General features: G+C 37.0%; 1 protein-coding gene across 20 annotated transcripts in view; it reads left to right on the plus strand.

The window, feature by feature from the left end:
• The window catches only part of LOC106079307 (deoxynucleoside triphosphate triphosphohydrolase SAMHD1-like), a 64,722-nt gene that overhangs the window by 26,746 nt on the left and 11,388 nt on the right, over positions 1-26,588 (plus strand). For 17 of the 20 annotated variants that reach the window (XR_008778805.1, XM_056034658.1, XM_056034654.1 and 14 more), the window contains 13 exons: positions 84-156; positions 708-780; positions 5,745-5,905; positions 6,735-6,850; positions 7,134-7,192; positions 7,284-7,478; positions 8,206-8,253; positions 16,687-16,851; positions 17,025-17,116; positions 17,528-17,581; positions 21,829-22,066; positions 23,322-23,429; positions 26,184-26,231. Coding sequence is in view for 19 of the 20 variants with exons in the window: in XM_056034658.1 (XP_055890633.1) it covers positions 84-156; positions 708-780; positions 5,745-5,905; positions 6,735-6,850; positions 7,134-7,192; positions 7,284-7,478; positions 8,206-8,253; positions 16,687-16,851; positions 17,025-17,116; positions 17,528-17,581; positions 21,829-22,066; positions 23,322-23,429; positions 26,184-26,231 (1,430 nt within the window). In the remaining variant the exon portion in view is untranslated. Of the gene's footprint in view, positions 1-83; positions 157-450; positions 528-707; positions 781-5,395; positions 5,436-5,744; positions 5,906-6,734; positions 6,851-7,133; positions 7,193-7,283; positions 7,479-8,205; positions 8,254-16,686; positions 16,852-17,024; positions 17,117-17,527; positions 17,582-21,828; positions 22,067-23,321; positions 23,430-26,183; positions 26,232-26,588 lie in introns of those variants that run through there. The other 3 variants (XM_056034664.1, XM_056034663.1, XM_056034665.1) reach the window with 3 other exon arrangements.

The following is a 26,588-nucleotide window of genomic DNA, read 5'->3' on the forward strand; positions in this document are numbered from 1 at the left end:
AGTTTTATCACTTAATTCAATTTTCCCCACATTTTCAATTTATATTAATCGTATGGAGCTTTATTAACATATTCTGTTTACAGGTAGCGAGAAAATGACTTTAAGGGATGCACTACCTGTAGTAGACTTAAATTATCTAATGGAACGTAACGTTGAGTAAGTAAATATATATGTTACGTTTAGAAGTCATTCTATATACTTTAGTTTACCGAAAAAAAATATTACAACGAAATTAACTTATTCGAGTCTTGAATTTTAAGCAAATTTTCGTAGTCGAGATTTAGAGGAATACGAGAATAAAAGGCATCATAGATCATTACTCTTGATACTTCTATGATTACTGGATCGTAGTATTAGAGAGAGAGATTTCAATCAACCAATAAAGAAAGTAGACTAGGCCTAATATTCTTTTAGACCTCCATTTAAATCAGATTCATTTGTTTTGATTAGGGTAAATAGATTTACTTTCACTGAAAATTCTTGATCTATTGCACCAGGCGTGTATGGAGCGCACCATAAGCTTTTCGGTAAGTATTTTTTGTTGAAATCATGATCAAGAGTAATATTTTAGAAGCAAATGTTGGGGGGGGAGGGAATAAAGTTGTTTGCTTATAATTTGGACACACTATATCCGTGTACATCAGGAGTCTCTTCCTACCTATAAATCATATTGTTGATAAAAATGTTTTCTTATTTTAACTCTCCAGTTACTGTGACATTAGACATTTTTTTGATTTCATTGACACTCTTAAAAGCGAGGAAGAAATGAAAGTTAAAAAGGTATTAAGTATTTTGTTGTATTGAGTGTTGTGTTGTATTGAGTGTTGTGTTGTGTTGAGTATTGTGTTGTATTGAGTAATGTGTTGTATTGAGTATTGTGTTGTATTGAGTATTGTGTTGTATTGAGTATTTTGTTGTGTTGAGTATTGTGTTGTATTGAGTATTGTGTTGTATTGAGTATTTTGTTGTGTTGAGTATTGTGTTGTATTGCGTATTTTGTTGAGTTGCGTATTGTGTTGTATTGAGTATTGAGTTGTATTGAGTATTTTGTTGTATTGAGTTGTATTGAGTATTGTGTTGTGTTGAGTATTGTGTTGTATTGAGTATTGTGTTGTGTTGAGTATTGTGTTGTATTAAGTATTTTGTTGTGTTGAGTATTTTGTTGTGTTGAGTATTTTGTTGTATTGAGTATTGTGTTGTATTGAGTGTTGTGTTAAATTTGTTTATTACCGAGTCTTAAGCTCATTTACTCACACATGTTTAAAAATGTTACTTATATTGTTGGTATTATTGAGATTTTAATTTAACTAATACTTTAACTTTTTGTTGCTAAATTCTTAGCACTGTTTTTTTTTCTAATTGACTCCTAACCCTATGAACTTGATGGATTTTAAAATTCATATGGTTTTACAAAAGACCTTGAATAAAGATCATGAAATGTGAACTTAATAATAAGGGGGAAATATAGAGAACGTAACCTTTGAACTATCCCATTGGATGTGTCAAAATATAATACAATTATTACTAATGAGTTTGAAAAAACGTTTTTATTTTTACAAAGTGTCACAGTTCTCTTGAGGTGTTAGATATCACTGTGTTTCGAAAGATCAATTATGTGACAGACTGACAGGATGTTCTAGATCAGTGGTCTTCAACGGGGGCGATATCGCCCCCTAGGGGGCGTTTTCGAGATTTTGGGGGGCGCTGAGAGCCAAAGGGGCGGTAGGGGGGCGCTGGGCACAAAATGGGGCGGTAAGGGGGCGCTGGGCATAAAGGTGGAAAGAAGAAACTAAAGGTGCTCTGAAACAAAACAAATTTTAAAATTCTTGAACATTAAACTAAATATAGACAAATTATAGTTAACTTGCTTCTAATTGAAGAATAGGAACAGCGTTAGAAATTGAGTTCAGGAATCCCATTTTCTATTTTTTAAATTCTTACAGTTTTGCTATGATTGAAGAGTATTTATTGTCCATGGATCTCGCGCATATAAACGTTTAAGATTTGATCAACAAAGTAGGTAATACGCCTTTTAGATCATAGTTTATTTTATCTACATATGTTAATATATTAATATGTAAATGTTAATTGCAAAAAACATTACAGGTAACATTTAATAGAATATTTTAACTTTTTAAAAGCAAAAAACACTAATAAAATGTTACGAAAACTCACTGGTATGTCATGTAATATTTCCTTGAGATTTAGGGAATTGCCTCTAGAAAAATAGTAAGTTCTACTTTGATGGCATTTTCAGATGAGGTTATGAAACCAAGTCGGCTTCACGAACATATAGCGATATCCAAAAATAATTTAAGAATACTCATGAACAATTTAAAAAATCTACAATTAAAACAATATTGAAAACAAAAAAACAGCAAATCAGGATATGTTTTAGTGGCTTCTTAGAAAAATGCATAGCTTTTTAAAAATTCTTATGATATTGTTGAAAAATTGATTAAAACTAAATTTATTTTAAAACATGTGCAACACAAAAATACTTTTTTTTTTGTTAGTGATAAAATATTATTTCAAAATTGTCTTGTTATGTAGCTTATGGGGACATATAGGAAACCATCAGTGGTTGATCGCTACAATGAGTTCATAGGTAATATAGAATAAAGAACACATCTATTCACTATTCACATTGTGAGTTATGATACACAAGAAAAGTTTAGCCCGCAATTTCATTTCTACTTGAATCTAATTATAAAACTGTAAATAAAATACAAACCCATGCCGAAAATAAGCGCAACTTTCAACAGTTTTGTGAAACAAATGATAAAAAAGGTGTTAGACTCTTGTTGTAAACTGAAGTTTGCTGGATTTCGAAAGGGGTTTTTTAATGGTTATGGCTCGTTTTTTAAGCTCTTGAATAATTTTTTTTTGAGAAACGGGAACATTCAACGATTGGCGATGACTTAAAGCAGGCTGAAAAAATTGTTTTACATGATAGGCATCTAACACAAGTGAATGAAACCAACCTCCGACTGCTAGGAAAGAGATTGACTTTTATTGATAATATCATTTTCTCTTTTATCGAGATATTAAATCTATTTTAAAGAGTTTTACAATATCACATAACTTGTTTGTTGACAAATGAATTACTGCCCAAGGACACCGATATCTATGCAATTCACATAACAATGCTCTATGAAGAAATTAAGATTCGCTTCTAAAATAAATATATATATATATATATAAATGACAATTATTAAACATCTGTTACTGACGTTCAAATTGAGTTGCATGAAAAAATAGATTTACAAAACTATGTCTTTAGTAAAAAGAATGTAAACATAGGAGGCACACAGTGGCGTAGCTAGGGTGGGGGGAAATTTGAAAATCCCCCGGGCCCCCATTTAAAGGGGGGGGGGACCAAATTATTGCTTTTATTGCAAAATGCATCGGCCTCCTAAGATGTCAAGCCCCCTGGCCCTCAAACGATGAAATTTCCTAGCTACGCCCCTAGAGCCACAACAGAGATAAGGCTGCATTTAAATGTTTCAGTAAAATTCCAAACTTTGGTCGAAAATGGAATTATGTTTTAGCTATTCCATCAACATACATGGTTAACCTAGATTTAGTGGGTAACAAAGTTAATGAATAAGCAAAGAAATAGACTGGATGTAGCAAATAGAGGAGACCTTCACCTTGCCATGGCTAACTAAAAGCTTGAAATTTCTAATATTGTCAGAATACAGGAGGCACAATGTTACTATTAGCTTAATTTCAATTTGTACTGAATTCAGCAATAATAATATTTATATTAAAAATTAAAACTAAATTTACAATTAAACCTAAAAACAGTAGGCCCTAATATTCAAAACTTCAAACGGAGACTATTCTTAGGATTTGAAAGAAAGTCTTTACAATTAATTTTTGTGTATAATCACTGCAAATTATTTGACATAATTTTTGCATAATGATAATATTGGCTGTTTTTGCCTTTAATTCCGAAGATTACGACTGAGTCCAGTGTTTCACATAACTACGCAAACCCAACTGCGACCTACATATTTTCCCGAAATTTATGCAGACAAAGCCGTTGTATGCTGGCTTTTCGTTGAGTATCAAATGTTTGTCCCGCAGATTTTGTAAGAGCTCTCGACCTGTTTCTCTCAGAGGCTATCTGCTGCCAGAGAATGCTGCCAGGTACTTTCCTCTATGCCAGTGAGAGCGAAATGGCGCCTGAATAAATCTTTATAGCGCTCACGGGGGAGAGGGGCATCTCAAAGCTCGTCAGTCATAGGCCAAGGAGTTCACAACAATCGCCTTTGGCATGTGGTTGTCTCTCAAGCGGGATAAGTGTTATTGACGGCATAAAAATTAATAAATAGATGATATTTTGTTCAAATTTGCCTTCTCACGCTTCTTTATAACTGTTTTTCTTAGAGGGGGGCGCTGGCGGATGTTTTTAAAGAAAAAATTCGAAAAGGGGGCGGTAGGCCAAAAAAGGTTGAAGACCACTGTTCTAGATGAAATGTCAATGACTCAAGAAGTTCCAGAGATGTGCCAGGGATTCAGTAGATATTATCTCTAGATCTAAATATCTTTAGATTTTCAAATAACGAAGATCCTTTAAATGGACTTATTCACCAATCGTAAACAAACAACATTAAGTCAGGTGATAATATTGATAAAAAAACGAAAAAAAACTGTCACGTCTTAGCCACTGTGTATTAAAAATAAGATTGTAATTTGTATAGAAGAGATGGAGAATCACGTGGCTAAATGTTTGTTTATGATTGGTGAATGAGGTCCATTGAAATACAGAACTTTAATTAAAAAACTAGGAATCACTTTAATATACAGAATATACAAAATAAAACTTTATCAAACGAATACTTTCATGTAGGGATAGACAGCAAATGAATACAGATTAATACTAATCTCACAACTATGGGCATCTAGGGCAGGAAAAAGGACAAGCAAATGAAAGCAAGAACAATTTCTGAACAAAGTTTTTACATTTGTTGTTGTTATACCATAAAATTCTTTTTTTTTTTGCAATGTATCTTTTTGAAAATAAATTTTTAAAAATCTCACAACTGCAGAAATATATATAACGAGACTGTACATGTTTTAATTCCACACTTCTTAAAACACGACCTATTTCTATGGAATTTCCTCCACTACTCGATTCTCTAAATCCTGCTAACCTATTTAAATATTTCCAGAGACCCAGATGACGTCATGGGTTTTTATACACCTTCGAGTGGGTTTTTCCTTACTCCCGCGCGTTCGTTTTTCCTTCAGCTGGGCTAAGTTATACTAAGTTTATTACCCTAGGTTAGGTTTATTTAAATCAATTAGTGTTGTAAAATTTTAAATAATTCTCCTTCTATTTCCTAAAACAAAATGTAAATCTTGAGCTTTGATTTTTCTCTGTAAGGAAAAGTCTCCGTGGACACCTGGTGCAATATCTTCTGAATGTGTGTAATTTTTTTTAAGTTTATTAAATTAGAGTATTTAAAAATGGTTTGTTTTGGGTTTTTTTGTTTGATTGCTAAATATTTTAATGAACACAATTTTACTAAATTTAGCTGGGTTAATTAGTTAACTATTGCTTTAAATGTTACGAAGCACTTTTCCTTAATTTCACGTTATTTTCACAGCTAAAAACTAAATTGTAATAAATACTTGTTGTTTAGAAATAAAAATATTGTAAACATAAGGAAGGAATTGTGAAAATTTGACTGTTTTTTTGTCATTATCATTTTTTTATACACTCATTTTTAAAGATCTTTAGTGACCCAATCCACGGTCAGTTTGAAGTCCATCCAGCCTGTGAAATGATTATCGACACTCCACAGTTTCAAAGACTGAGATTTCTTAAAAAGATTGGAACTTGTTATTTTGTTTTTCCTGGAGCTTCACATAACAGATTTGAACATGCGCTAGGGTTAGTGGTGGCTTGTTAAGGGTTAGTGGTGGCTTGTTAAGGGTTAGTGGTGGCTTGTTAAGGGCTAGTGGTGGCTTGTTAAGGGTTAGTGGTGGCTTGTAAAGGGTTAGTGGTGGCTTGTTAAGGGTTTAGATAGTTTCCTTTACCAGTGTGTTATTTATACTAAATCTCTTTAGTCTCAACATTTGCTATTTAATTGATTTAGCATTGTATATATACAGATTTAAATATAGACTATAGATACATGAATGACTTATTTATTCTTGTTAAATGTGTTAACCAGGTAATAAGATTTACAAAAATTACTGCTTTATCGCAATCGACCTCATTCACCGAAAGGAACGGTCACGTGATAATATTAATAAAACAAAAAAAAAGTGTCTCCTAATAACCATTGTTGATTAAAATTAGATCGTAATTTGTACAGAAGAGATAGAGAAACACATGACTCAATGTTGTTTGTTTTCGATTGGTGAATGAGGTCCGTTACGTAGTTTTATGATTTTCTATATACACTAAGTCATTGGTGCCAACCACGACACATGGGCCATATCCTACAAGTGACGCTTTGCTAGTCCGCCTCTTGAAATTTTTAATTAATTTAAGAGATGGAGTACGAAAAGCAGACGTAACTTGTAGACCCGTAACTACAAGGATGAAATATAAAGTAAATTTGAAATTATTTAATGTCAACGTTTTAACTTTAAAACTAAGTGAGTAGTTCAATATAAGAAAAGATAAATTAAGATAAGATAAGAAATAGATACACTAATATATTAGTGTTAATATATCTCTGGTAAATATTACAGTTAATAAATTTCATTTTCAGTGTATGTCACCTGGCTGGAAAGTTTGTCCGAACTTTACGTCAAAACCAACCAAACCTTGGTATTACCCATATTGACATGTTATGTGTTCAGATAGGTGGACTCTGTTGCAGTATAGGTAATTTTTTAAACCATCAAAGCAATACCAAAATATGTTTCTAATGTATAATAAATATTTTAAAGGTTTTCTAAACCATGATGACTGTTTTGTATAATTTTTTCATTTATTTCCTTTCAAAATGCTAGATTCTTATAAGATTTAGAATGAAGGAAAATATTACGCTAAATCCGTTGTCTTTTGTATCATATTTAGTCAGTTTGCAATAAAGACTCTTTTCATTAATAAACATTTTATCTGTTTGTTTGTTTGTTGTTTTTTTTTTGTTTGTTTGTTTGTTTAGGTTACGGTCCGTTTTCAAGGCTTTATGAAGAAAGTTTTTTACCTCAAGTTAAGAATCAGGTAAAAGCAATGATATTGTTTTATATAAATTAATGAATTGAATATGGAGAACAAATGTGATTATAATATTTTGTCTTTTAAATATATAAAGAGCACTTTGGAAAGACGCAATGTTTTAATGTTGGAAGCATTATTGGAGCATAGGCCGAATCGTTCAGGTAATGGTGGAAGTAGCAGCGAACAGAAAAGTATAAAAGATATATTGGAAGTGGAGTACGGTCTTCAAAAGACAGACATTCAGTTTATTAAAGAAATTATTGGAGGACCCTCAAAAATAGGAACAACGGCAAGTACAATAAAAAAACACTTTTATAAATTCACTCTAAATGTCGTTGTTTAAAATTGTTTTGTTTCGAGAAAGTATTTTCTTACAAAGCTTACATTAACTCCCTCTGTCTGTTTGGTAAAAGTTTTCTGCACGTTATTTCTTTGTCAGCCAATCTGGGATTAAGGTGAAATTGTGCACACCTATTTTACCTGACAACACAAGAATCAACTTTAAAATTCACTAATTTGTTAATCAGCTATTGGTAATTAACTATTTTGTTTTGTATCTCGAACAAGGGAAAGAAATGTTACTTGACTGATGTGGTGGAATACGTTGAATTAGTCCCCTTGCTAATTTTCTTTTAAAGTTTGAAACTTACAATAGATAACTACAAAACTTTCGCTTTTCATAAGCACATCTATGTTATTCTATGGTCCAGCGGTTAGTAAGTTGGCTTGAAAAGTCTAGAGCTCTCGAGTTCGAATCCAGGTTGCTAGACTTTAAAAAAAAAAAAAAGCGATCACGACAATATTTACAAATACCTCCTTCGTCCCCCCCCCCCCAATCCCTTTTGAAACTGGTCCAGACAAGTGTTAGCAACATAACAGATTTAGAAGTATAAAAAACATTAGATCTATTACAAATGTAATGACCTGACTTATGCAAACTGATAGACACAATAATGCTCTATGTAAGCTTCGTTGGTTTTTTAAAGAATTTTTTTATTTTTATTTCATTCTCGCAGGGTTGGCCATATGAAGGGCGAAATCCACATAAAGCTTTCTTATATGAAGTATGTATTTATCTATATATTTAAACAATTGTATGTGATCATATAATGCAGACACTTTTGACCAAGGAGGCGCAGTGGCTGAGCGGTACAGCGCTTGACTCCCAAGCTTGAATTCTGATGAAGACTGGGATTTTTAATTTCGGGATCTGTGGGTGCCTTTGAGTACACCCAGCTCTAATGGGTACCTGACCTTAGTTGGGGAAAAGTAAAGGCAATTGGTCGTTGTGCTGACAACCTCGCTAACCGTAGGCCACAAAAATAGATGACCTTGACATCCTCTGCCCTAGAAACCATAAAGAGGAACTTTACTTTTTACGTTTACATTTGTGACAGGTGGGGAAATGTGACGTGTGTTTGGCGCGTTTAATGTCTAGGGGATGATTATTTTTAATGCTATCATACCCCCACTTATCAGCATATGAATCGGGAGCAGACACGCAACGAGACAAAGCAATGAAAGATAGATACAAAAGTTAAAAATGAAGAATATTTATTTACATAAATATACATATAAGAATAAAAAAAGGGAGGGTTTGCATCTATCTCTAATTAGTAAGGTATTTTGATCATCACTCTTGCACCTATTAAGAGAGTATGTCACTTTGTCCTCTGACTTAGCTGGTTGTCCTGTTGATGTCGCAGCTGGCTGTGTCCTGGCTTGAGGTTCTGCAGCTGGAGGTGGCGCTCTAGCGGATAGAGGGACGCCGGTGATATAGTTCTTGTGGAGTCTCAATCCCCAAAATCTAATATCTGTAGTGGGCACAGTAGGGCGGGTGGCCGGCTACCGTGGGCACAAGGTTACTGCGGGCAGAGCTGATCTGCCGTGGGCAGCGTAGTTGACAGGATATGTCCAGTGAGTTGCAGAGGGTTGGCGTAGCTATGACGTCTCACACAGATCTGAATCTATAGGGACGTCGCACCTAATTGCTTGACAGATGGGCTGTCGAATAGGCGGGCAATGCCGATAGCGCCAAGTGGTAGAGTTGAGTAGATCTCAGTAGGCAAGTGCAGTGCTGAATAGCACTAAGCACAGATGCAGGTAAATAGATCGTTGATCCAATAAATAAATAAGCAGGTCAGTGAGCTAATGCAGTGCTGAATAGCACTAAGCACAAAGATAGTAGGTGATTCTTGATATCAAACAAATAGGCAATAGGTGAGTGGCGTCGAATAGACACTGAACAGCAAATAGCCAATAAATAGGCAGACACCTGAGGGAGGCACCAGGTATTCCTCTAGGAGAAAGAATAAGTGATATAGTCCAGACTCGATAGCTCAGCTCGAATGAGAAAGAGAGGGTGATTTGAGTTGGTTTACTATATATATATGCCTGAAAAGTGTGGGCGGACACCGGAAATGTCCTAGGCTAAGAATTATCTTACACGTGGGTGAAGTAGACTTGAGGTGGGAGCCGCACCTTGGAATATCACGCGGTGTGTTGACCAGGGTAATCTCTTAGATCAAAGAGAGACGTGAGAAAAGGGGGGGGGAGAGAAGGATTAGCTTGCATTCAAACCAAGGTGGTGTCAACCGCGATCGTCCTTCAGACATCCGGCGGGAAGACAAAAGAGATTGTGTGTCTACCTTTCCCCGATCAAGGGCAGATAAATGAAAGGACGCGCCTTAGCTATCTCCAAGGTGGTCAACTAACTCTAGCCTGGAGCGGAAAAGGTGTGGCGGGTGAAGAAATTTAGGGGTAGGATGGGGAAATAATTAAAATAAAATAAATAAATAATGAAAAATAATAATTAATGCTGTGATAATTTAGAGTGACTCTGACAGCGAGTTTTTGACTTGTCACATACGCCGCCGCCAAGATGGATCTATCGCAGAAGATCCATAAAGTGCGAGCAGACTGATGTCACTCTAACTTTAAGATTAGTTGTTATCACAGCATTAGAAAAAAAAATCTGGAAAAATAAAGGGATAGCCATGCCAGGAGGAGAGTCGGTCCAAGTCTGTCCGTGGTCTACTTCCCGTCCCTGAGTACGGAATCACCTGGGTGAAACCTTTGAGGTTGCTTGGGAGAGTAGATTGGGGGATTGGGTGAGTAATCAGTCCTTCCTGGGGCGGATTGGGGAGTGTGATTGGGGCTTAGGCGGGGTGCCCAAGGCACGTGTTCTCGTTGGGGCTTACCTCCGAAGCCGCTGTGAGGCGCTTCTTCACGAGAGTAAGTGGTCAGCTTACCTCGGTATCGTCTGACACGATCAATGTCAGAGAAGAGTGGCCTGATAAAGAATGTGGAGTTCTGCCTGAGAACGTCCCCACGAGTGCGATAATCTGGCTTACATCGTGGCTTCCTGACACGGTCAATGCAAGGGGAGGGTTGATATTGAATGGTGGCTGAAAAGCCAGGGTGAGAAGAGTCTTCACGAGCGCGAGGGTTCGGCTTACCTCGTGACTTCCTGACACTATCAATGCCAGGGGGAGGTTGATTCGGAATGGTGGCTTATGAGCCATGAAGAGGAGTGAGTCCGCGAGAGCAAGGGTTCATCTTACCTCGGGGCATTCTGACACTGTCAATGTCAGAGGAATGTTGCTTAATTTTGGCTGAGTAGCCTGGGTCAAGAAGACCCTCACGAGCGCGGGTATACGACTTAACTCGTGACTTCCTAGCAGAGTCAATGCCAGGTCGGAGTGGTTTGAGCTTCGCTGATGAGTCGGGACCGGGCGGGTGAGTGTGGCGACCAGGGCTTCCAACCTGCTGGTTGCTGCCACGTTTCTGCTTCGTCGATCTACCGACGGGCAGAGAGAAGTATGGCTTGTTGACTACTCCCAGAGGGACATATTTGGAGCCTAGAATGAAGTCATATACTGGCGTGTCCATGACGGCGGCGTCGATGGTGCCATGTACGTATCTGCACTCTACGTGCACCCTCGCGACAGGTAGAACCTGCGGGGGAGTGCCACGGTCTATGGACTGGATTGTCACTGTTCCACCAGTGAGATCCGATGGGTCAATCAGCGTCTTATTGATAACCGCGCCGAACGAACAGCCTGAGTCGTATAGGCCCAAAACTTCGACACCGTTGGCCAGAATGTTCTCTACTCCCGGAGGAGAAGAGATGGGGTGAGGTAGCACTGGTGGGAGTTCTGGTTGGCCGAGATCAATGGCAGTGGGTTGAGGAACCACGGCCATCGTGGAGACGAAGTATGTGTCCTCCTCCGGTTGGTCAGAAGGATCGATCGCGGAGGGTTGAGAGACTGGCGTCACCGTAGATAGGGTCCGTGGGGCCTGCTGCTGCCGTTGTGGAATGGGTCTACTGTCACGCGCGCTATGACGTAAGTCACGCTGAGAGTAGTTGGGCTGGTTATAGCGAGACTGATGGTTGGGGCGGTTATTGTAGTTATGAGGGGCTGATTGCCGGCCCGGTGCCTGGTTGTGCTGGGGAGTTTTAGGAGCGAGGTTGGATTGAGCAGGAGAAGTTGGTTGGTTTGTTTGCAGGTCTGTCGCGGTTGCTTTGCCTTTTAAGTCCTTACGGGCGTTCAAGTACCGGTCAGCGGCGGAAGCTATGTCAGCGGGAGCTGTTGCTTGTTGCTCCTTGACATAAACTCTGACCTCTGGGGACATGCATTCCAACAGCTGCTCAGAGAGTATGAGGCATGCTAGGCCATCAAAAGTCTCTGGCAATTGGCTGAGAGCGTGCCACCTGACAAGGTACTTGTCCAGCCTTTCGCAAAGGTTGCCGTAGGTCTCTCTGCGTTCGAGGCGGGAACTTCTGAACTTTTTGTGGTAGGCCTCGGCGGTCAGCTCGAACTGGACGAGTAGCGCCTGTTTGAGGGCTGTGTAGTCCTCTCTCTGGCCGGAGGGAAGTTTAGAGTAGACTTCGTAGGCTTTGCCTCGGAGGCATTGGGATAGCCGGAAGCACCATTTCTCCTCTGGCAGACCGTAAAAGCGTGCTACTTCCTCAAAACGGACAAGATAAACTTCGATGTTCTCTGTCTTGTCGTCGAAGTGCTCCATTGGCATGTGGGGCAGACCGTTCAAGGAACTTTGAAAGGATGCTGGGCTAGCCGGGCGAGACTCGGAAGAAGCCTGGCGGGCGGCCTCGTTCTCTTTGTCCGCGGCTATCTTTTCTCTCGCTGTTATTTCTTTCTCCTTCTCCCTCAGAGTTATTTCCTTTTCCCGCTCGGTGACTTCTCTTTCTTTAGCAATAGCTATTTCAGCTTCCTTTCTTTCTCTTTCTTTAGCTATTTCATTATCCTTTTCCTTCATCGCTAGTTCATGCTCCCTTGCTAATCTTCTTTCTTCCTTTTCGTCTTCCTTTCTTTCATGCTCCCTTGCTAATCTCCTTTCTTCCTTTTCGTCTTCCTGTCTTCTCAAAGCCTCAAATTGTGCTTTCACATATTCTTTCCGTTCTGCCTCATCGTCAAATATGGTGGCTGCGAAGTCCTTCAATTCAGCTAGTTTCTGTCTCATGTCAGAGTCCGCTTTCGAGCGTGTGCCGCTGGCCATAATGATGAGGGGTGGGTAATGAGGGGGATAAAGCAGAATATAGAGTAAGAGGTGGAGACGAGGAAGGAGCTGCTGAAAGCAATTACTTAAAAGTTATAGGGAAGAGTGCAAAAGGAATGCGGTATCTGCCTACGTTAATCACAAAATTCCTGCAAGAAAATATTACACATGAAATGCAATAATAATAATTAAATAAAATATGACAGAAGTGACACTCTTGATAATGCGAAGTGATGATACTTATAAATATTCTAAGAAAAAATATTGATATGGAATTTAGTTATTGCTGCCTGTTCGTGCCTGCTGTACTAATGGGTTAAATCCCGGACAGGCCCCCAAAATGTGACAGGTGGGGAAATGTGACGTGTGTTTGGCGCGTTTAATGTCTAGGAGATGATTATTTTTAATGCTATCACACCCCCACTTATCAGCATATGAATCGGGAGCAGACACGCAACGAGACAAAGCAATGAAAGATAGATACAAAAGTTAAAAATGAAGAATATTTATTTACATAAATATACATATAAGAATAAAAAAAGGGAGGGTTTGCATCTATCTCTAATTAGTAAGGTATTTTGATCATCACTCTTGCACCTATTAAGAGAGTATGTCACTTTGTCCTCTGACTTAGCTGGTTGTCCTGTTGATGTCGCAGCTGGCTGTGTCCTGGCTTGAGGTTCTGCAGCTGGAGGTGGCGCTCTAGCGGATAGAGGGACGCCGGTGATATAGTTCTTGTGGAGTCTCAATCCCCAAAATCTAATATCTGTAGTGGGCACAGTAGGGCGGGTGGCCGGCTACCGTGGGCACAAGGTTACTGCGGGCAGAGCTGATCTGCCGTGGGCAGCGTAGTTGACAGGATATGTCCAGTGAGTTGCAGAGGGTTGGCGTAGCTATGACGTCTCACACAGATCTGAATCTATAGGGACGTCGCACCTAATTGCTTGACAGATGGGCTGTCGAATAGGCGGGCAATGCCGATAGCGCCAAGTGGTAGAGTTGAGTAGATCTCAGTAGGCAAGTGCAGTGCTGAATAGCACTAAGCACAGATGCAGGTAAATAGATCGTTGATCCAATAAATAAATAAGCAGGTCAGTGAGCTAATGCAGTGCTGAATAGCACTAAGCACAAAGATAGTAGGTGATTCTTGATATCAAACAAATAGGCAATAGGTGAGTGGCGTCGAATAGACACTGAACAGCAAATAGCCAATAAATAGGCAGACACCTGAGGGAGGCACCAGGTATTCCTCTAGGAGAAAGAATAAGTGATATAGTCCAGACTCGATAGCTCAGCTCGAATGAGAAAGAGAGGGTGATTTGAGTTGGTTTACTATATATATATGCCTGAAAAGTGTGGGCGGACACCGGAAATGTCCTAGGCTAAGAATTATCTTACACGTGGGTGAAGTAGACTTGAGGTGGGAGCCGCACCTTGGAATATCACGCGGTGTGTTGACCAGGGTAATCTCTTAGATCAAAGAGAGACGTGAGAAAAGGGGGGGGGGAGAAGGATTAGCTTGCATTCAAACCAAGGTGGTGTCAACCGCGATCGTCCTTCAGACATCCGGCGGGAAGACAAAAGAGATTGTGTGTCTACCTTTCCCCGATCAAGGGCAGATAAATGAAAGGACGCGCCTTAGCTATCTCCAAGGTGGTCAACTAACTCTAGCCTGGAGCGGAAAAGGTGTGGCGGGTGAAGAAATTTAGGGGTAGGATGGGGAAATAATTAAAATAAAATAAATAAATAATGAAAAATAATAATTAATGCTGTGATAATTTAGAGTGACTCTGACAGCGAGTTTTTGACTTGTCACAACATTCACTTTTGACAAGTTTTTTGTTCTTCCACGCCAAGAAATAAATCCCGTCCTCTTTTTTTTCCATGTGATTATCTCTCAAATTATTTTAATCGTCATCAATTTTGTTGATCTTTCACCAAATCACATTACACAATGTCAAGGTTGAATGTCTTCGTTTTTGAACATACAGACGACCGAAGAAATTTAACGAGACAATGGTACTGTAGTAGCCGCTGACTACTGGACAGCTCTTGATTAATTAATAGCGTTAAAAAAAAGCATTTTTGGTGCCAGTATAATATAAGAATACAATTGACTCTTTTGTGTAGATGACCTCCAGCCTTGATATGGAAGGTGTAAATGTGCAATGACTGAATGAGACTTGGCAAGTGAAATCTTGAATAATTGATAAATTAGTTGACTTTGATGACCGGACAAAGTTGTTTATTAATGCCCTATTTCTTGATTCTAGTCTCTGATTGAAGTCCTTCCATTCGGTAAAGTGTCAAAAGAATATTTTGGTTAAGCTATAACTCGAGAGACTGGGATTTATTTTGATATATTCTTAATAAAAATATACACTATTAAATAATTTTTTAAGCATAAAATTATGTGTATTCTAAAAATTTTAAAACACAAATAAACATTTGTTGATAAATGATTAGTAGCTTGCACACAGAAAAAAAAACAGAAATTGTTGTATAAACTGAATTTGACAAACAATAAAATATTATATGTGTATTTTACAGAAAAAATATACAAAACAATGTTTATTATTATTGCATATTTAAATGAAAAAAAAAGTCTTGTTCAATTTGAAAAAAAAATCGTTTTTATAAGACTAAAGCATCTAAACTTAGCAAGCTACAAAATGTTGTCATAACTTTGAGGGAACAATTCAATGTAAAGAATGTAAATAAGAAAAGATGAAAAATGTTTATTTCTAATGAAGGGTCAATATAATAGGACAAAACAAATATAAACGTCAATCTTGGACTCTATTCGCCCTCACATAGTTTGCTGGTGCCACCTCTGTCACAATTCACTTGGTGCCGAGTCTGTTCCTATTGCCACAGATCATAGATCCGTGTCACTTTAAAATTGTCCCAAGAATGGTTGCCCTAGCAACACACCAAGAATGTCTTCCGCTCCGTCAGAACGACCATTGTATCAGACCCCCTCCTTTCCAGAACACCTTAAAGATTCTCACTTTGCAGGCCTTTCTCTGACGATGACCCCTGTCTTGTTACTGTAAGCGGGGCGAATCAACTCCAAGACTTCATGATGTCCCTTTAACATTGGCAATATAATCTTTGCCGTTCTACTTTGGTGGAACAATTTCTTCTTCTTCCATGTTGAAGGATGTACATCACATACGCTGGTACAGTGGCATTAGTATAAAATCGGTTTTATGTTTAATTGTGTTTAGGTGGGGGGGGGGGGGGGTCAGATTGAAACGTGACAACGAACGATACATGGGAAAGTTTTAGACAAAACTACCCACGGTTATTAGCCATCTGGTCTCATTAATATCAGACAATTGATCCTTAGAACTTTTTTTGTATGTACTGGCATAAAACATGAACAAGAAAAACATTTTTAAAAGACAATTCCTTCTAAATACATCTTATAAAGAGATTTTATTTGCTCTTATTAACTAAGGAATGTTAGAATTTATTTTTTAAAGAGCAACATCTTTTACCCCGCTCAACACCCCACACCCCCCACCGTTATGCGAATGTATAAATTTACAATGGTTTATAATATTCAAATAGTCGGCCTTTAGACTTAGAACACGGTGCACGAAATGTTCCTAAACATAAATATGTAAAACACTATTCATTGAAGGGGCTACATACTGAAAGAATTACAGTTAGTGCAAGATAAAGATTCTCTAGTTCTCTAGCCAAATTGGAATTTTTTCTCTATTTATACAATATGACGCTCAAAATAGAATTTTCCCAATGCGACTAACAAGCGAGTAAATCTTTTCACAGCTATATACATCAACTGTCAAATTTCTAAGAAATTCCTTATAGCCGTTTTCGTGTACCTAGTTCAGGTTATTTCCAGATATTTCCATGAAGACATGAGTTGAATAGAGGTATTGTAATAATCATTTTTAAGCTATGATAAATGATTGGTATCTTCTCTAGCTTAGCACTTTGATTCTCAGATAGTCTATAACAAACGCAACAGTATCGATGCCTACAGATGGGATTATCTAGCCAGAGATTGTCACAATATGGGACTCAAAAACAGTTTTGACCATCTCCGCTACATGCAAATGGCTCGAGTCATTGATGTAGATGGAGAACTGCAGATCTGTATCAGAGATAAGGTAAGTCTTCAATACTCAAAGCTAAGTTGGGTTAAGTTGGGAGAGGGGGAAACACACATAAAATATTTGTATATAATATTAAGAAAAGGAAATAATTGTGTACTCTAAATGTGTGATTTTCTATAACAATTCACATACACTTATTCTCATCGTAACGTTTTATCATCTTTCAGGAACTAATAAACATTCACAACCTCTTCTACACACGCTATTTGCTGGTCAGAACAGCTTACAACCATAAAGTCAACTGCGCCATTGAGATGATGTAAGGATATCATTTGTTTCTCTTTAAATCACATTAGGAAAAATATTTTTTTCAATAAGAAAAAAAAAATACTTAAAAAAAAAATAATCTGATATAAAGTTCAATTGTATCAATTAATTTTGATCAGTCTAGTGATGAAATGTGTGATAGATCTAGACTGACAATAATAAATCTGTGAGTATAGAAATATTTGTATCTATTGTTTTTTTGGTTTAGCGCTATTTCATGTTTTTACTTTCTCAATACGCTGTGATCCTATCACTTGTCTGGACCAGTTGGGAACATGGAATGCATACAGATAGACATGAGTGCTTTTTGTTTATATTCCTGCTTATTAATTAGCTAGATTTAATATTTATTACTTTCAAGTTCTTTTTTTTAACCTTTCTAATTATTTTTGTTTTCTATTAGGATAAATGAGGCCATGTTAAAATCCAAAGACATTATCGTATTTAAATCTACTGAGTAAGTAAAAGTCTTTATTATATCCTAAAAAAACATAAAAAATTATACAGTTTCATGATAAGGAAAAGTAATCTTTTAATTTAATGGAATTGTTAATAATTAATGGACCTAATTCACCAATCGTAAACAAACAACATTTAGCCACGTGATTCTCTATCTTTTCTTTAAAAATTACGATCTAATTTTTTAATACACAATGGCTATCACGAGACAGTTTTTTTCCTTTGTTTTATCAATATTTATTATCACGTGACTAAATGTTGTTTGTTTGCGATATGTGAATGAGGTCCATTGTGCAATCTTTAGGAACAGTCTTGTCTCCGACGCTATTACCATGTTAAGGAAGTCAGGGCCCTTAACTGAACTTTTTTCTGCTATTCGAAACCTACAGTTTATGTTTACAAGATAACGTCACTATTAGTGTCACGTTCATCTTTTATGGTGCATCGCTAGTATATGCAAGAGAAAAGAAATGCTTTTAAAAAACTAAGCTTACATTAAGTGTAATTGTATTAATTAGTTTGGATCATTCTTGTATTTAAATTTGTAATGCATCTAACTAACACTCAAATAATCTGTGCGATTGGAAATATTTTTATCAATTGTTTTTGATTACCGTATGTATGTATGTATGTATGTATGTATGTATTTCTCGAACAAACAATCAGACCCACTTGACACATCCTGATAAAACTTTGCATAAAGTATCCTTAGATACTAATAATAAACCTAAAATATGCAAAGTAGCTCTTCTCATTTAGCTGCTTATTCATTGCGTTTATCCAATGCTTTTTTGCAGACAATACAGTCTCCATATGTAAATGTAGGAAAGGTATATTCTTTAGGCTTTCTTTCAATTCCTTGCATGAAATTCAGCGTTTCCTTTTCCGTTGAGTGTTTATCTTTTTTTTTTCAGGTGAAGTTCAACAACCAACATTAGTTTTATTGAATTCATTTGACCCAGAAATATACCACTTCTGTCACCAATAGCTACATATTTTCTTCTTCTGGCTTAATGTTATTGTTGACACACAAATAAAAATCTAGCGGTTTGTCATTTTTGTAACTGTACACAAGTAGCGTAAAAGACTGCACAATATCTGCACTTCAATGTACTTCTCTGTAACTAATTGTATTTCAATGTACTTTGCACCTCACTGTAATCTGCTGTACTTCTCTGAACCTCATTGTAATTCTGTGCACTTTGCTGTACTTCTCAGCACCTCACTGTACTTTGTTGTACTTCTCAGCACCTCACTGTACTTTGCTGTACTACTTTGCACTTCACTGTACTTCTCTGCTTCTCACTTTTCTGTACTTCTGTGCACATCGCTCTGCTCTACTGTATCAAGCTGTATCTCAAGTGTGTCGACTCTAGTGCACTCTAGTTGACTCTACTCTAGTTGACTCTACTCTAGTTGACTCTACTCTAGTTGACTCTACTCTAGTTGACTCTACTCTAGTTGACTCTACTCTAGTTGACTCTACTCTAGTTGACTCTACTCTAGTTGACTCTACTCTAGTTGACTCTACTCTAGTTGACTCTACTCTAGTTGACTCTACTCTAGTTGACTCTACTCTAGTTGACTCTACTCTAGTTGACTCTACTCTAGTTGACTCTACTCTAGTTGACTCTACTCTAGTTGACTCTACTCTAGTTGACTCTACTCTAGTTGACTCTACTCTAGTTGACTCTACTCTAGTTGACTCTACTCTAGTTGACTCTACTCTAGTTGACTCTACTCTAGTTGACTCTACTCTAGTTGACTCTACTCTAGTTGACTCTACTCTAGTTGACTCTACTCTAGTTGACTCTACTCTAGTTGACTCTACTCTAGTTGACTCTACTCTAGTTGACTCTACTCTAGTTGACTCTACTCTAGTTGACTCTACTCTAGTTGACTCTACTCTAGTTGACTCTACTCTAGTTGACTCTACTCTAGTTGACTCTACTCTAGTTGACTCTACTCTAGTTGACTCTACTCTAGTTGACTCTACTCTAGTTGACTCTACTCTAGTTGACTCTACTCTAGTTGACTCTACTCTAGTTGACTCTACTCTAGTTGACTCTACTCTAGTTGACTCTACTCTAGTTGACTCTACTCTAGTTGACTCTACTCTAGTTGACTCTACTCTAGTTGACTCTACTCTAGTTGACTCTACTCTAGTTGACTCTACTCTAGTTGACTCTACTCTAGTTGACTCTACTCTAGTTGATTCTACTCTAGTTGACCCTACTCTAGTTGACCCTACTCTAGTTGACTCTACTCTAGTTGACTCTACTCTAGTTGACTCTACTCTAGTTGACTCTACTCTAGTTGACTCTACTCTAGTTGACTCTACTCTAGTTGACTCTACTCTAGTTGACTCTACTCTAGTTGACTCTACTCTAGTTGACTCTACTCTAGTTGACCCTACTCTAGTTGACCCTACTCTAGTTGACTCTACTCTAGTTGACTCTACTCTAGTTGACTCTACTCTAGTTGACTCTACTCTAGTTGACCCTACTCTAGTTGACCCTACTCTAGTTGACTCTACTCTAGTTGACTCTACTCTAGTTGACCCTACTCTAGTTGACCCTACTCTAGTTGACTCTACTCTAGTTGACTCTACTCTAGTTGACTCTACTCTAGTTGACTCTACTCTAGTTGACTCTACTCTAGTTGACTCTACTCTAGTTGACTCTACTCTAGTTGACTCTACTCTAGTTGACCCTACTCTAGTTGACTCTACTCTAGTTGACCCTACTCTAGTTGACTCTACTCTAGTTGACTCTACTCTAGTTGACTCTACTCTAGTTGACCCTACTCTAGTTGACTCTACTCTAGTTGACTCTACTCTAGTTGACCCTACTCTAGTTGACTCTACTCTAGTTGACTCTACTCTAGTTGACTCTACTCTAGTTGACTCTACTCTAGTTGACTCTACTCTAGTTGACTCTACTCTAGTTGACTCTACTCTAGTTGACTCTACTCTAGTTGACTCTACTCTAGTTGACTCTACTCTAGTTGACCCTACTCTAGTTGACCCTACTCTAGTTGACCCTACTCTAGTTGACCCTACTCTAGTTGACTCTACTCTAGTTGACTCTACTCTAGTTGACTCTACTCTAGTTGACCCTACTCTAGTTGACTTGCATGATGCCGTACATATCTGTTCTGCTGTATCACACTGTCGCGACTTAAGACAACTGTAACGGTTCTGGCTTATATAAAGTTCAAATAAGCTTCTAGAAATTGTCAGAAATATGTCGCGTGTGTCACGTTTTCATTCTGGAACACCACGTGACCATTACACACCGGCTAGTTTACACGTGGAGGCGGGTGGCTAAGTGGTAAAGCGCTTGGTTTCTGAACCGGCGGTCCGGGTTCGAATCCTGGTGAAGACTGGCATTTTTAATTTTGGGATCTTTGGGCGCCCCTGAGTCCACCCAGCTCTAATGGGTACCTGACATTAGTTTGGGAAAAGTAAAGGTGGATGGTCGTTGTGCTGGCCACATGACACCCTCGTTAACTGCAGGCCACAGAATCAGACAATCTTTACATCATCTGCCCTATAGACCACAAGGTCTGAAAGGGGAACTTTACACGCGTACATTTCAGAATACACACGCTGACCTGTCAGCCGCTGGGGGCTACACATTGTGACCTCTTGAGTCACACATGGGGACCACTTCATGTAACAATATAAAATTCACTGTATTGCCAATTTTTCCTCTTTCTCTTCGTAATTGTTTACCACATTCTGGTGGAATCAATGTTGATATCGTCAGTTAGGAGAGAAAGCTAACTCAAATATAGAATTCACTGTGTTGCCAATTTTAATATAAAAAACTGTTAATTAAATTTCTAGGAAAATAGGAAAATCGATAAAGTCGTTTTCCAAATCCGTGTCCCTCCACCCATGAAACGGTTTAAATTGTAAAAAAAAAAACAAAAAAAAAACGGTAGTAAGCCTACCTAAACCCGCGTTTAAAGCTTGCGTTCAGTTTTAGATGCTTATTAAAACTTTCATTATCGTGTAGACAAGTAACAATAAATTAGCAATAAATAAGTGGGCCGGATGGTATGGGAATGCCAGACACCCAGCCCTCACATCTGAGTTAACAGTTCTCCGTAAAAATATTGACCGTGAATCAGAAAAATGCACACAATAAAACGTAACGTGTATTAGATACAAACAATATTTTACGAACATCTAAAATATTTAAAGGAAAGAAACTATATTTGAATGATTTCGTCTAACAGACCAAAGAAAGAGATCAAATTATGTGATTGCCATACAGATATGAAAGCCTATACCCAGCTTACTGACAATATCATATTTAAGATTTTAAGCTATGATCTCGATAAAGAAGACAAAGACAAGGGCAAAGAAAAAGATTTAAAAGAAGCTAAGGAACTGATACGGAAAGTGATAGAAACAAGAGATTTATACACGTGTGTTTTTGAAAGTAATCCGTTTGCCCAGGAACTTTTAAATATAGTAAGTCCATTTTAAATTATTCGCACATTATATACTAATATTAAATAAGTTATACTTCATTTTTTCTGTTTCACTCCTTTACACACACACACACACAAAACAGCCAAACTAGAATCATTATATCACTTGGCAACATTTGAACATATGACTTTATTATGAATAGCTATTATTACAGTAGTTACGCTAAGATCGTCAATTGTAGCCAAATGAATTTACATTTTTTAACATTAAATTTCTGTATCGCTTAGGATTAGCGTTTTTCATATTGAATAATACCCCAGCATTAACAATTTTGTCTATTTTTTTATAACATTTTTATGAGTTCTCGGGCGGTTTTAATAATTTCATTAGAGTTCCATGACTTTTTTCGTAAATTTTGTAATTTCAAGTTATAGAAATTTAATTTAATAATTTACACCTGGAATTAGCGCGGGGCCTATGATAGTGCGGGGCCCACTGCGGCTGCATAGGTAGCAGTAGCATAAGGCCGGCCCTGGCTGCAGGAAGTCTTGCTTAATTCGAAGATGATCTTGCGAGTATCCAGTCCATTACAATCATCCACATTCTATAGACTCAAATGTTCAGACATCATCATTGGCCAGTCTCATTCCCTCTTTATAAGTTGTTTACCTGCTTTCTTCATAACAGAAGAAACAGTGTGACATAGACTGGAGTACATTGATTAGATGACATGAAGCTCTTCAAAATCGACACAAAAAGCTGGGGAAAAGTGGCACTGGATAGATCCACTTGGTGATGCCATGCGCAACAGTAGTAGAAAGAAGTGTGAAAATGCAACGGCGATTGGTGATAACATACGCCCAACCTTGTTACTGTAGCTGTGTATCAAGGATTGGCCTCTTTAGTCACACAAGAAGGAATGCAGAGTCTGTTGAGAAGTACAATGCGACAGACAGACAATGATTAGATGTTGGAGGCTCAATACACTTGACAGACACACTAACGCCCCTCCTGAGCCACTAGCTGGTTAATGGTAGTTTGAACATGTTGTGGTCTTGGGGTCGTCAATAGTAAAAGTTTGAGATCCACTGCACATCATGATGTTTTTATGACCGTATCACATCTCAATTATTCAAAGATTGTTTAATGCGATGTGTTGTCATTGAATCTAATATTATTTATGATTTTGTCAGGTAACGTATTTGTAATGAAAATTCCGTAATGTATTTATAATTAGATTATGCACCCGCGATTATTTCTAGTGCTATAATAATGATGAATATCTCTGGTCTAGATGGCTGAACCAAAAGGCGTTGGAAGAAGGAGAAAACAAAATGGCAAAAGGGACATCACTAAAGACAAAGAAATTATAAAAACTAAAATTTTGACAAAAGTAAAAGAAGTAAGTGCCATGGAGATATCTTTTATTTCATGTACAAATATTATTTTGATTTGGTAACTTTAACCAGCGGGTTGAAAGGTAAACTTTTTATTCAATGTCAATTACAGTTTATGGTTTACAGTTGATAGTTAATTATTTCAATATCTTAATTCAATTCATTTATCACAAATACAATTTTGTACATAAAACGCAAAAAAAATACAAGGTTACAAAGACAGTTTGTTTAGAAACACAAACTCCAAATCGGCCCCCGAAGTGGTCCACCCAGGCAGGTAAAAAGGCAGGTATCAATATTTTCAGAAAAAACATCAGAATTAAATTCTATCAAAGACTAATGACAGAGAAGAATAGAAAAGAAGATTGACAGATCCTGTGGTGCCCAGCGGTCCAGCAGACTAAAGGATATGTGAAAGTGAATGTGAAGTTAAATAAGAACCTGGCCTAACTAATGTCTTATAATGAATATCTAACTGATCTAATTGTTTACGCGATAATATGAAAACAAACTTATTCATTGTTGTTATAAATAATGTCCAACTTATATACATACTAAATAGATATTTGTCTCTTTAAAAAAAGTAAACATTATTTTGGGGTAAACGTACTAGTTAGTAGGACAGAGCTTACATAACGTAGCAATACTAATGTACTAGTTAGTAGGACAGAGCTTACATAACGTAGCAATACTAATGTACTAGTTAGTAGTACAGAGCTTACATAACGTAGCAATACTAATGTACTAGTTAGTAGGACAGAGCTTACATAACGTAGCAATACTAATGTACTAGTTAGTAGGACAGAGCTTACATAACGTAGCAATACTAATGTACTAGTTAGTAGTACAGAGCTTACATAACGTAGCAATACTAATGTACTAGTTAGTAGGACAGAGCTTACATAACGTAGCAATACTAATGTACTAGTTAGTAGGACAGAGCTTACATAACATAGCAATACTAATGTACTAGTTAGTAGGACAGAGCTTACATAACGTAGCAATACTAATGTACTAGTTAGTAGTACAGAGCTTACATAACGTAGCAATACTAATGTACTAGTTAGTAGGACAGAGCTTACATAACGTAGCAATACTAATGTACTAGTTAGTAGGACAGAGCTTACATAACGTAGCAATACTAATGTACTAGTTAGTAGTACAGAGCTTACATAACGTAGCAATACTAATGTACTAGTTAGTAGGACAGAGCTTACATAACGTAGCAATACTAATGTACTAGTTAGTAGGACAGAGCTTACATAACGTAGCAATACTAATGTACTAGTTAGTAGGACAGAGCTTACATAACGTAGCAATACTAATGTACTAGTTAGTAGGACAGAGCTTACATAACGTAGCAATACTAATGTACTAGTTAGTAGTACAGAGCTTACATAACGTAGCAATACTAATGTACTAGTTAGTAGGACAGAGCTTACATAACGTAGCAATACTAATGTACTAGTTAGTAGGACAGAGCTTACATAACGTAGCAATACTAATGTACTAGTTAGTAGTACAGAGCTTACATAACGTAGCAATACTAATGTACTAGTTAGTAGTACAGAGCTTATATAACGTAGCAATACTAATGTACTAGTTAGTAGGACAGAGCTTACATAACGTAGCAATACTAATGTACTAGTTAGTAGGACAGAGCTTACATAACGTAGCAATACTAATGTACTAGTTAGTAGGACAGAGCTTACATAACGTAGCAATACTAATGTACTAGTTAGTAGGACAGAGCTTACATAACGTAGCAATACTAATGTACTAGTTAGTAGGACAGAGCTTACATAACGTAGCAATACTAATGTACTAGTTAGTAGGACAGAGCTTACATAACGTAGCAATGCTAATGTACTAGTTAGTAGGACAGAGCTTACATAACGTAGCAATACTAATGTACTAGTTAGTAGGACAGAGCTTACATAACGTAGCAATACTAATGTACTAGTTAGTAGGACAGAGCTTACATAACGTAGCAGAACTAATGTAAAACAAAATTAACAAAAAGCCTAAAACCATTAGCATAAATATGTTAAAATATGGTAAATATTCTTCTCCCTTACTAAAGAGCTTCCCCTGTTTGTTACTTTTATTAGTTGTAAAAGTGGTGTATTTTTATGAAAAAAATGCTTGCATAAGTGATTTAAAAAATTAGATTTTTCAATTTTAGAAAAGAAAAAAGTAGCCGTTGCATCAGAACTTTAAATGGACTAAAATATTATGATGTCGGATTTTCACTATCTTTTCTAGTTTACGAGATCTAAACGTGATGGACGGAAAGCCGGACAGACGGACAAACATTTCTCACTAAACTAATAGCGTCTTTTCCCCTTTTGGGGGCCGCTAAAAATTGTTGTTAAGAAAGGGGGGGGAAGCTAATTGTATTTACACTTTGTTTAATAGAAATGAGAGCATTTCAAAACTTTATTTACTAAGACATCATGACATTGTAATGTTATAAATGTAAAGTTCATAAGAATAAGACTTGCAATATATTTGATGTTGGTATTCCAGTCTATTTGTATCAGAAACAGCTTGAAGAAGTTTCAATAAGACATTTTAAGGATACATAAGAGTTACATTGTTTTCTCTTAATTACATTAGGTAATACATATGTCTCTATGCTCTTTTTTTCCCTACCTGTTCGTACACAAAAATGGTGAGATATGTGGTTTGTGCTAAATAAGAGTTGAGTTCTATGAGTTAGATAGTAAGAGAACTAATATGTTATTTTGATTCTCTAGTTGTGTACCAAGAAAAAGAAGGTTAAACGAAACAACTCTAACGTTCAGGTAAAGGCTTACAAAGACTGTTTTTTTTTATAAAATAGTACCTTTCAGTTGACTTGGCTCATTAGGCTCGTAGGGGTTTACACAATTACTCAATTCCAATTAATTAATACTTCTACACAAAAACTTGTTACACAAATAAGAACAATTACTACTTGATACACTTGAACTCCAACTCAGATATCCATGAAAATGCAAATAATACTTTAATACTTAATAAGCACACAATTATATTAACTGTCAGTAAATAATACATAAACACCAGTCCAGGAAGCGACTTTCAAACCTTCCTGGACGGGAGCAAGACCTCACTAACTTAACACACTCTCTCGCACATTCAACGAAGACTTAACCATTCAG

The sequence above is a fragment of the Biomphalaria glabrata genome, chromosome 7 (genome assembly GCF_947242115.1).
Source record: "Biomphalaria glabrata chromosome 7, xgBioGlab47.1, whole genome shotgun sequence".
NCBI classification, from domain to species: domain Eukaryota; kingdom Metazoa; phylum Mollusca; class Gastropoda; family Planorbidae; genus Biomphalaria; species Biomphalaria glabrata.